The sequence below is a fragment of the Drosophila albomicans genome, chromosome X (genome assembly GCF_009650485.2).
Source record: "Drosophila albomicans strain 15112-1751.03 chromosome X, ASM965048v2, whole genome shotgun sequence".
In the NCBI taxonomy this organism is placed as follows: Eukaryota; Metazoa; Arthropoda; class Insecta; order Diptera; family Drosophilidae; genus Drosophila; species Drosophila albomicans.
In genome coordinates, this window is record NC_047627.2 from 11,561,185 (window position 1) to 11,573,605 (window position 12,421).

At 35.8% G+C, this 12,421-nt stretch overlaps 2 protein-coding genes across 2 annotated transcripts; both read right to left on the reverse strand.

The window, feature by feature from the left end:
• Positions 1-5,036: 5,036 nt before the first annotated feature.
• LOC117567567 (protein sisterless A) lies at positions 5,037-6,043 on the reverse strand. Its single transcript, XM_034247635.2, has one exon. The coding sequence runs from the start codon at positions 5,718-5,720 to the stop codon at positions 5,121-5,123; it is 600 nt and encodes a 199-aa protein (XP_034103526.1). The 5' UTR covers positions 5,721-6,043; the 3' UTR covers positions 5,037-5,120.
• Positions 6,044-11,198: 5,155 nt separating this feature from the next.
• On the reverse strand, positions 11,199-12,349 carry LOC117578133 (protein BUD31 homolog). Its single transcript, XM_034263339.2, has 2 exons — positions 12,120-12,349; positions 11,199-12,028 (listed from the first exon to the last, which is right to left on the reverse strand). The coding sequence occupies exons 1-2, from the start codon at positions 12,211-12,213 to the stop codon at positions 11,688-11,690; spliced, it is 435 nt and encodes a 144-aa protein (XP_034119230.1). The 5' UTR covers positions 12,214-12,349; the 3' UTR covers positions 11,199-11,687.
• Between the last annotated feature and the right edge of the window lie 72 nt (positions 12,350-12,421).

The window sequence follows — 12,421 nt, forward strand, 5'->3', positions numbered from 1 at the left end:
AGAGATAGAGCTATAATTTTTTTTCGACAGCATTTGTTATGTTTGCACGCAGATCAAGTTTGTTTCAAATTTTTGCCACGCCCACTTCCGCCCCCGCAAATCAAAAAAATCGAATAACAAGCGTAATTTTAAAGTTAGAGTTGCGAATTTTGGTATATATAATAATAACTATAGTAGTTATGATTCCTGAAAATTTGGTTGCGATCAGATGAAAATTGTCGAAGTTATTAAAGAAATACTTTTGTATGGGCAAACACGCCTACTTACTAGGGGTCTTAGTTGCTTTAGATGACAATCTGGTATATTGTGCCGTCTATGGTATATTTTGAATGCGGTACTATATCAATATACCAAATATACTATTTGGTATATTTTTAGTATTTTTGCAGTATATTCGGTATATTTTGAGAAAATTATCGCAAAATATATTTCTTTTATTCAAAATGGGTAGCGGGTATCTCACAGTCGAGTGCACTCGACTGTAGCTTTCTTACTTGTTTTTATTAAATTTTAATCTTTACGAACTTATTTTTAGGTATCTAATAGTTAAATATGCTGATTTGATCTAAATTGGTTCAATTGCAATGAAAATCCGAGCAGAAATAGAAACTCAAAACGAATCGTAAAGAAAATAAAATGCAAATTGGCACATTGGTGTTCAAAAGTATTTCAATCTTCAACATAGTCAGTATAATTCTTAAGGCCAAGCTACTAAAATTCAGTATTCCTTTAGCAAACAGCATAATATTCACCACATACTTGGAAGAAAATAATTATAGGGCAAAGAAAGTTAGAGAGCCTTAATCAAGACGTGTCCAAAAGTTTTTCAAACTTCAACATAGTCAGTATAATTCTGTAAACCAAGCTACTAAAATTCAGTATTTTTCCCAAATTTTACGTATCTATATTAACAAGCACAAAATTTACCACATTCTGGATAGACAAATAATAATAAGGCAGAAAAAGGTAGAGAGACTTAATCAAGACGTGTTCAAAAGTATTTCAACCTTCAACATAGTCAGTATAATTCTAAAATCGAAGCTACTAAAATACAAAAATTCATTATTTTTCCATAATTTTACTTATTTGTATTACCAAGTGCAATATTCACCACATACTTGATAGAAAAATAATAATAAGGCACAGAAAGATAGTCAAGTACGCGATGGCAAAGGAGACTTAATAAACACTTGAAGACCACACACTAGAAATATTTATTTGAAGCAAAGGACGGAAATCCAACAGTACTTGATATTCAAATTTTGAAACCACTTGACTTAATGAATGCAATGCCAAATTTGTTTTTTTTTTTTTTTTTTGTGTGCCTCTGAAGTATTTTTACAATTCACACAAAAAACTTTTTTCAAAGCTTGGCGTGGATAGCAACGTAATTGAATTATGCCGGTCCGACGGCGGTCCTCGACCAGCTGAATCGCCAAACCGTTCTGGGTTTACAGTTCTCCAGTGATGCGTAGAAATTCTGGACACACAATTTAGGTGCCTAAGTGCAAAAAAATCAGCGAAAAATTGCTGATATGATTTTTAATCAGATTGCCCTATTCAGTCCCAATCTGTTGTTGTTTTCCTCCGCTCATTTTTTGTTTGTTAGGGGGAAACAGTGGTGAAAATTTGAAATTGCAACAAATGCTGTTTATTACAATATTTTGAAAAATAAATTGAAATAGTTATTAAAGAAAGTATTAGGAATGAGAATAATTTGTGCATATAAAAAAATATTGATTATAATTGATTTGTTTTTAAATAAAATTGAAATTATTAGTGCTTTTTTTTAATAAAATTTAAATAAATAAAAACGAAAATATTAGGAATGAGAATAATTTGTATTTAAGAAATTGTATCTATTATGGTAAAATATAGAATTATCAGAATATTAATTACAATGCATTTTTTAAGTAAAATTGAAAAAAAAATGAATGCAAAAATATTATGAATAAGAATAATAAAAGTACATATAAGAATCTATCATTTGTAGTCAAAATATAGAATTACAATAATCCATAAATAACATCTGTTAACACTTAATTTTCCTATGATATGTTAGATTAATAGTTGACAAAACTGTTTTGCAATGTTAAACATAAAGTATTTAAATCAAATAAGTCACTGTTGTATTTAAAAGTTTGTTAAATACAAACAATGTTTCAAATTCGATAGACTTTTAGGCAATAGAGTTCGACGTTTGAGTAAATGTTCTTCTCCACTTTCGAGTGAGTTTCGAGTGCATTAAACCACTGTGCAAACCGAACGCTTTTTACCAAAAAATTGAGTGTTGCTCTTGTTTTTTTTTTTTTGCCATTCCCATTGCGGGTGCGAATATTGTTTCTCTCTTTCTGTGCGTGTGTGTGTCTGTGTGATGTGTGGCTGTTGTGTTTGTTGCTATTTGAGCACGTCTTGGCAAAGGGAAGGGGGGGGGAGGTTGGGGGAGCATCCCCCTTCGCACACATGCGTTACGACGACTTCCGCTGCCAAGTGCAGCAACAAAAACCATCAATAAACTGTGCTACACTTTTCTTTCACAGCCACTGTCCACACTCGCTGCCATTTTGCTCACTTACACGGACAAACAACTCGATTCGCTGTCTGTGTGTGTGTGTGTGTGTGGTTTTCAAAATGAAAAATAAATTGGAAAATTGAAAAAGCAATTCATCGCATTAGAAACGTGCATTGAATGAAAGCTTGGCCAACTCCCACTCCCACTGTCTCTCTCACTCTCTGTCGCTGTCTCTATCGTTCGTTTCCTTTTGCTTGTTGTCTGTCTATCAGCTTGCGAGCAGCAGTGTCGTGCACTTTATCGCGTATACGCCAGGTGTGACAGCTTCAAAGTTTGATGCAAGCACTGAGAGCAGCAGCTCAGCTCAGACAGTGCTCAGCCCTTTTCAACGTATATAGTTATGGTTGCATCAAGACAATTGCCAACGAAACGAACTCCGAACTCTCTGGCAAACAAACAATAACAATAACAACATCAACATCAAAAGTAAAAATGAATAGAGCTCTGCTTCCCTTTCTCTCTCTTTGCTGCTGTCATGGACTCCATTGTGTGTGTCTCTCTCTCTCTCTCTCTCTGGGGGAGTGAGGCGATGGAGCTGGTTTATGACCGTGCGATAAAATCAAATTGGAAAGCGTTAAGTTTGAAAACGTTTTGCCATTTATTATTATGACGAGGCCGTTATATGCACTTCACTAAGTTCTGACGAGATCCGACTGCGCAACGATGAAATGACGCTCGACGTGCGTGTCCAGAGCAGCGGCGAGGAGGCAAAGGAGGAAAGGAGAGGGAGAGGAACAGCCACTGCAGTGCGGTGCAGTGAAGCGAAATGAAATCATTTGTACGTAGCACGTGAAAATGAAATTTAACATCAGCGCAAAGTCGTTGCAAATTCGTGTGGCCATTGTTGGGGCCATTTTGCCCGCTTGCATTCTTATATATTTTTGCACTTAATTCCACATCATTTCGCCATTCCCCCAATCACCAAAAAATAAGAAAGAACGAAAGTAGCGAACTGGCAGGAGAACAAATTGAAGCTCAGCAAACACTCATGGCCGTGACGATGGCTATAACTTCCGCTGCCATTGCATTTGCATCTTTTGCACCGCTGAAATTGTTGCAAAAACGCAATCATGGCGGATTTGCTGCCACCTGCAACCTGCCACCAGCTACTGCCACATGCCGCACGCCAATAACAACAACAACTGGAATAACAATGACACCCAAAACGAATCGAAACGAAGTCAACGATTCAGTGCATCCGATTTGCTTTTGGCTGCCAGCTGAGCATTATCCGCACTTCTGTCTGTCCGTCTATCTGTCTCTGTCTGTCTGTTTCCCAAATTGGACTAATGCCCCCGGCTTGCAATTGGATTACAATCTACGCGATTCCTCTTAGCCAACACAAACACACACACACTCGCAGAGAGAGTGAGAGATGCAAGTCCATTTGCCTAACAAGCAATCGCAGACAGACACTTCGACATCGAGCACTTCTCAGACAGCATTGACAATGCAAATTTACCTTATCGTTCGCATGACAATGTCTTATCTCTCCTTTTATACTTCAGTTGTTACTTTGCCATCTGCGGTGGACGTCATCTTCGAGGGACATCATGTATTAGTTGCATCCAATCCAATTATATATTGCAAAGTCAACAGCAAGTAGTCAAGTATTCTGCATTCCAAATTTCCACAAAAGTTTTTGTAATTACGCACTTTTTCATTTCCACGCCATGCTCTTATCGAGTTACATTGCCCCATCTCTAAATGTTTTTGTCATCTCTAGCGTGCCCACCGATAGTCATCGATTATTTTGTTTTATCGATTCAATTTCATTTCGCTTGAAATGTATCATAATAATAAATTTCAAAAGAATTACAATTAAAATTGATAGTTTTATAAGAGATATAATATAAAATATAATATAAAAAGATATATAAGAGCCATGTTCTTATCGAGTTACATTGCCTCTAAATGTTTTTGTCATCTCTAGCGCGCCCACCGATAGTCATCGATTATTTTGTTTCATCGATTCAATTTCATTTCTCTTGAAATGTATCATAATAGTAAATTTCAAAAGAATTACAATTAAAATTGATAGTTTTATATGAGATAGCTGTAAAAAGATCACTGTAATAGAACCGATGGCAACAATTTTTCAATTAGACTTTTAAATATTATTGAATTATATCTAATTAAAATAGTCGTAGTTATTGAAATGAAAAATGTGAAACAGTATATTTTCTTTTGCTTCGCATAATAGTTTATTGGAAAAAAGGTGCTTAAGTATAAATTAATAAATTCTTCATTTTCAAGAAACATGTCTTCAAATTAATTTAAGACATTTTCGACATATTATTATATGAACAACTCCTATTTAAGTTTCTTAAGTATTTAAAAATATGCGCTTGATTCTTTTGCTTTGCATAATAGTTTATTAAAAAACAAGAAAAAAAGTGCTTAAATATAAGGTAATAATAGAAAATAACTCCTTCTCTTTGTACAACTTAGAGATGGTCTCGCTTACAACTAATATGCATTTATATGGTATGTATATAATAATAGAATGTGTGCTCATGTATATCAAGTGCAACGCCAGCGACTGTTTTCAGTGATTCATGTTCATGTTCATCATGCTGTTGGGCTCGGGGGCATCGCCACAGCGGTCGACGCCAAAGTTGTGACGCATGCGCTCCAAGGCGGCGCGATTGAAGCCGCGGGCAAGGAGCTGCGCCTCCGCCTGGGCGATCACGTCGCGCATGCAGCTCAAGAGTTTGGTGCTCTCCGTCAGCTGGTTGCAGGCGTACTTGTGCCGGAATCGCAGCTTGGCCTTCTTGATCTTGTTGTTGTAGCGCGACTTGCGGCACGATTCTGCTCGCTGGCGTTGCACGTCGCGACTGGAGGCCGGAGTCGCAGTTGTCGTTATCGTTGTTGTTTCGGTTGTCTCTTCGGGTCGCGTGGCTGGCGGACGTCGCTCCACGGTGATGGGATTGGCGATCAGCATCTGGTCGACGTAACGTTGCTCCTCGTTGGCATAGTGTGACTTCAGAAGCTGCAGCTCCTGCTCCACCATCTGATCAATCTGCTCCGGCGTATTGTTGTATTGCATCAAACTGGGTTTCCTCATCGGCAGCGGATGAAGCATCATCATCTCAGCACTTGGATAGTATGTGTACACTGGTTGCTTGTAAAGATTGCTCTGCTCCATATCGATATCGATAGAGATGTGTGTTCTCTTCTGTCTGTTTATCACGATCTGCTCACCTCAAAGTCCAAATCGTATTTGCTGGCTTCGTCTCGACAGCGCCTCGCTTATATAGCTCTCAAGGCTCTGACCTGCCCACTGTTTGACCTGCCTTCGGTTGGCAATGCGAACCTTTTATGAATCAACAGCAACAACCATTTTATGATCTTGTTTTCCTTGCTGTCCGGCTACCTAACATTCTACCTGCCTGCCAACATTAACCATTCGCTGGCCAGTAAACAAACGGATTAGCAGACGAGCCGTCTGCATGACAGAACTCACCAGGGGATCGAATGTGTTTCCGTTTCAGCCATTGAAGCCATTGCCTTGTATGGTATCACAGCTACTAAACACAACTTATTAACCTAAATGAAGTACTAAGTACGTTTATGATTATTTCTGTAAAGATCGTACAACGAACTCAATTTTAACAACACTTTTCCTTTTGAACGAAATAAAAATACAAGCTTCATTGTTTAAATTGCTTAAAATAAATCATAGCAAAACATATTAATAATTACTTTAAATTCGTAACTTATCATAAACTTTGTAATGGCTGAATACATTCTAAGTCATTTTTATAATTTATAACGTCACATTTTAATACTCAATTTTGTAATAGAGCTTAAAATTCATTATATTTGTAATATCACAAAGTTAGACGTTTATGATTATTTCTGTACCGATCTTATAATGAACTGTATTACACCAAAATAGATCATTTTAAACAAAAAAGTTGAAAACTAGTTTTATTTCTTATGCTTTTGATCAGGCATGTATAAAATTGTTTAAAATAAATCACCTTCAATTTAAACCATTTTCATCGTTGAAGTTAAAGTTAGAAGTTTGTTTAATAATTAATTTCTTATTCTTATTCAATTTCATTTGCTTTGAATATAAAAATACGCTTTGAAAAGTTGAAGTATTTGAAAAGTTGCAAAACCTAGAAACTACGAATATTCTTCAATTCTAAATCTCAAATATATTAAACTAAATTAAATTAAAAAAGGCTTCCTGCAAGCAATACATTGCATCATATGAATTGTGACATTTATTTGATTTTTAATTTCGAAGATATAAAATTTATATATTTAAATAGTTGATGTCTTTAAAACATAATATTTGATGGCTTAGATTGGAAAACTTGATTTAAATAATGTTTCATATAAAATATATTTGTTATGATTGTAACTAACATTAAAAAGGAAGTGTAACAACATACATATGTATGTCTATGCATACATATTAAATAATGCATAAAAGCACTTAAGTATATAAAAAAGAAATGCGTTAAACAATTTATACAGTTTTATTGTGAACCATCTACATTTAGCCTTCTGACTTCAATTTTGTTATTTTTATATTCTTAGTATAAGAATAAATTTGGAGAATGAATTATCATAAATCTCCGAAATTATCGTACTATCTCACGGATTGTTTATATCTATACCAAACTTATTTGAAGATTTGAAAATGCTCAAAGTATTTGTCAAATTATGCGAGATAAGGAACAAGTTCTTAGGCAAATACGAAATTAAATTGAGCAAAAGTAAAGCCATTGTTTCAGTTCAGTTACAATACAACAAAACTAGTCATGAGATAAAGAAGGAGGAGATACAGAAGGAGGAGGAATTTGATTTTGGTTTTCGGTTTGGGTTTGGGTTTGCTCACATGCTGAGTGCTAAATTGCAATTGTCAACTAAAATGTGTGTGCACCACAAGTCCAGCTTATCAGAGCTTATCAATATCGCAGACAGAGACAGGCTAATATTAGCATTGAAGTACTTTTGCTTTGCGAGGAACGAGTTTCACTTTTGGCTGGAGTGGCGATAAGCCATAAGCTGGCATAAACCAATCAAGAATCGTCAGCCCAAAAACTCGATTCGCATTGGTCGTGTTACCTGCAACTACAATGACACTGAAGTGTAGCTGTAGTTGTGGCTGGGTTTGGGTTTGGGTTAACACAACTCCTGGTGACGGGTCAAGTGCTGCAATCGGTAGCAGGTAAGAAATTTGACTTGTGGCGGACATGACAGTTCAACTGGACACGTTGCTGCCTGTTACAGGTAATAAACGGACTAGGATGGCAACAATTAAATTAACTGCCCCCGGCTTAGCAATAATAAAAGATCATTGCAAAAATCCCAATGGCAACATGTTTATGCATATTCCTTTAAGATGGGTAAATTACATAAAGTGAAGTGTGTGTGCACTTTTTTTTACCGTTACTTGAAATCGGGAGATGCAGATTATTAAAATTATCACATTTTGTGCATTTCACTTTGTACTGTTATTTTTCATACTTTTATGTGCTTCGATCTGTGACGAAACAAAAATTTTAGAGGTGTCATATAATTTTGGAAAGGAGTTTATTCGTTTTTCTTCTCAAGTAAAGTCAAGTATGAAAATCATCTTGTTTATTTCAGATATATAATTTTCTCTTAATAATAATATCTATTGAAATCGAATCGAAAGCATAAACAAATAAAGTAAAACCTTTTTTATACAGATATTCGATGAAAAAAGTGTCTCAGCAATGCTTAAGCAAAATTATAAAGCATACTTCATATATGTCTTAAATTAATGTTAGCACACACTCTTTAAAAATTGAATAATACTTTGTGTTATCATTAATTGATCCTTAAAATGGTCTTTCATTAAGAACACAATTTTTAAGACGAATGTTCTTGATTATAGAAATTAGTCTTTTTTCAGTGTATGTATTAATTTATGTTTCAAATTCATTATTTCACAACTAATATTGTGATCTCTAAGTCCGATCAAAGAACATCTAGTAAACGTTAAAAAAAAGTTATGTAATTGACTTTATAGATATATTAGGAGAAACAGATTGCTTCTTGCAAATTGTGTAAATCAGCGTTATGTTATGTTAATCAAATGCACTTAAATTTGAGTAAGATATGGGATTGAGCTTTAATGTTGAACGCATGCGAAATCCGATTACCACTTCATTAACTTTTCGAGGCGCCACGAAGGCCATTAAAATGTTGGCTTTAACAGGCTCGTTAAAGGCCAAACAAAATGCGAAAGAAGCAAATGTTCAAATCATTAGTCCAGAGCATGTCGCTCGAGCATTAAATGTGGCAATTGTAATTTTAATTCACACAGTTGGCTGGTGAAATACATATTTAGTACTCTACAGCCAAACAGTTTATATACTTTACTCTACTATACTATATAAGTATGTATGTATGTGTGTATGTGCAATAACATATTTGGGAGATTGGGAGCTTAAGTGGTAAGGGCGTCGCCATTCTGTCCTGATGAGGGATCTTGTTTGTTGTCTAAAAATAAAACGCAGTTCACTGCCATTCCTCTGGTTGTCATGGAGCTGAAGCACAAGCGGAAACGGAAGCTGAGATGAGCACTGAGCACTGAGCACTGTCAGCAACAGACTCAACTCAATTCATACTCGAATGCTGTACGAGTATGTCCAAAAATATGAGCATGTATTATATGGGTATTATATTACAAGGGCGTCGCCTCCTGCAAAAATATCGTAATAGGAAATGCGAATCTATTTCCAGCCTGCTGCCAAATGAGAGAAGACAACGCACACACACACACAAACACACACGCACACACAAAAAGAGAAAAAAGCAAACTGCCCATAAGTATAATTAAAAAACCATTTATAATCATTTTGTCGAATCCCAGTCGAAGGCAAACAGAAGTTGACCCAGCCACAGAAAGCCGCTGTCTCTCCCACTCACTCTCTCTCTCTCTCTCTCTCTGTCATTCCCTTTCTTTCCTCCCCCTTTAACCTACCAAGCTGTGTGGCACTTGAAGCCGTCGGTAGTCGACTGTCGACAGTCATCGTCCGTCCAGCTCGGCGTTGACAATTTGCGACTCGACTGTGGCTGCCCCCGAAAAGAAACACAAGTGAGAAAGCTACAGTCAAGCTTTGACTGCAATAGACCCTTAACTTTCCGATTGAACTAATTTCCGATATTAAAATTTAAAATAAAATATTGTTCAATTATCACTTAAAAAGCAAGTCATTAAAGTATGCTAATTTTGGCAAATACAAAATATGTTACTGAAATAATAACTTATAATAACTTGTTATTAATTTTCACATTCTCTTCAATATATGTTACATACATATACAAAAACTACAATTTCAATTTAATGGCATTATGCCAATTATTTATGTATATTTTTAAAATATATTTTTATCACGAAAATTGTTACACAAAAAAAGAAAAATGTTTCCCTAAAATACTAAAACCAAATAAATTTAAAATTTAAATTTGATTATTTCAATCTGTAAAAAAAAGTTGTATTAAAAAACTGAAAAGATTTATGAAAGAAGGGTTCAAATCTGGAAATTAGTTAAAATAAAAACTACGAAACTTATATTTTTCAATAGCTTCATAATTTTGGATTATACTATAGGAAAGGAGATATCTCGATCCGCTTTCGACACACTCCATAATAGACTTTATTCACGTTTTGTAAAAGTAAAGGGTCGACAAAAAATAGGAAAAACTGGAGCCGTAAATACGCACATAAAGCGACATTCTCCATTCTCTCCTTTCACTGTTTTCTCCTCGACTCTCACGTGGCAGGAGAGGAGTAGTTGGGTGGAGAGGGTAAGGACGAGGACGAGGACGAGGACGGGGGCTAAGAGGAGCCGCAATGCCATTGCCATTGAGTTTGAATTATGTCAGCGCAGTAATAAATTGTTCAGGGCATTAAATTAAAATATATATGTATGTGCTTCTGTGTATGTGTGTGTGTATGGGGGTGTTCATGCAATTCTTGCGGCACTAGGCACACACACAAACATACACACACACACACACACAGCCGCACACTCAGTCAGCTTGGAGCACAGAGAGGACGCCCCAATAGGATTTGTGGCGAGAATTTACTACAAAATGCCAAACATGTATCGTCCAACACATTCACATGTTGAGTATGCAAATAAAATAGGATTTTGAGGTATTCACTCGAACCTTGACAACTCGGTTCCATCCCCTCCGCTTTTCCATTATTCCATTTTCAACATGAATTCACCAGCAAAGAGTGCCAGCTTTGAAAGACCAAATGCAGAGCAAGGTAAGCATTCAAATAGCCACTATTGCAATTAATTTTATACTATATCCCTTTAAACAAAATGATGAAGAATTACGACCACTAAAAAGGAAAGAAATGGTCTTACGGTGGTACTATAACCAAACTGTTTTCATTTTCTGTGCTCTTTAAAAAGTTGTTATATTTTTATGCGAATGTATTCACAAGAAAGCATTTCAGCCTGCATAAAATGCTCTGCATCAACAAATCTCAAATTTAACCATGTTCGATTTTGTGAACATCAAATTTGGCTTCTTCTGCATGTTACAAAATACCCTTCTACCCTATGTGTAGCGGGTATACAAATTCATAGCAGTAATCAAAAACAATTAACCTAGAAAATTTTGCTCTTTGTTAATTTAATAAGTATTGAAACTCAACTACTTGTGCTTGAACATTGCTTTTGCTCTTTCTCTATCAAAGATTAGTATAAAAAATACATATAAATTGTTTCACAATAGTATTAGCTTATGTCAGTATCCCCAAATCTATTATTAGACAAAGAAAGAAAGTCTAATTACTCTTTGTCAACCGGAGATTAAAGATACAAAATAAATACTATTATTTACAATTAGGCATAGAAAATCCATATCTTTCGTTGTACTATATAATTGCGTTGCCCAAAAAAACAGGCAACTACATTTCAGATTTCACATGTGGTTTCCATTTTTGACTATAGAGTAAATGTGATATTTACATGCGAACTACTTACAAAACTTGTACAATTAGTGGGATCAATGTCAGTAAAAGTGAAATGTATAATTCTACAAACTAGATGAATATTCTATGTGCATTTGTATATCCTATATATATATGTATATGCTACTGGAGTTATCCAGAGCAGCCGCGACATCCGCAGTGCACGCATTCCACAATGCGTCCCTCCTCCAGTTTTGATTTTGGCACACGGCAAATGCAATTCGTGCCGAAGTTCGTGTCACGTGTCTGTATGCAACGCAGGCAGCAAAGATTCTCATAGCCGGACTTCTTCCATTTGGCTATCAGGTTGCCATCGGCGATCTTCTCCTTCAAACAATAGTCGTACAATTCCCGGCTAATGGCTTTGCGGCGATAGAACAAATCATAGATGTAGCGCGTCTTCTGGTGATGTATTTTAAAGATGGGCCACAACGATTCTGTGATGCGCTTGCCCTCGTGTGGTTCCGTTTCCGCTTTAAAAGAAAAAAGAATACGTTTATAGGCGGCCAGAAGAAAAAAAGAAAAAAAAAATAAAAGCGGCGTCAGCAAATTACTAGGAAATACCTTCGCGCATTTTCTGTTCCAGTTCCTCCAACGTTGGTTCAATCAATTCCCAACCATCTGGTGGAGGTTTACGGCTGCGACGCACTTTTGGCATTGTTTTTTGGTTTGTATATGAAATAAAATTTCAATTTGAACACGTTAAAATCTATACAAAACGTAAAATGCTACGAAACTGAAATAACGCAGATAATAAACAGCTGTTCAACATTTAAGCGTTGTTTAAGTGTTGTGAAATGCATGATGAATAACGAAACACAACACTGACTGTCAGGGTTGCTTTGATTGAGGGTTATCGATAAGCG

Coding starts and splice junctions, on each gene's coding strand:
- LOC117578133 (XM_034263339.2), bottom strand. CDS start 12,213: ATGCCAAAAGTGCGTCGCAGCCGTAAACCTCCACCAGATGGTTGGGAA. Junction 12,029..12,119: donor GGAACAGAAAATGCGCGAAG/GTATTTCCTAGT, acceptor TTTCTTTTAAAG/CGGAAACGGAACCACACGAG.
- LOC117567567 (XM_034247635.2), bottom strand. CDS start 5,720: ATGGAGCAGAGCAATCTTTACAAGCAACCAGTGTACACATACTATCCA.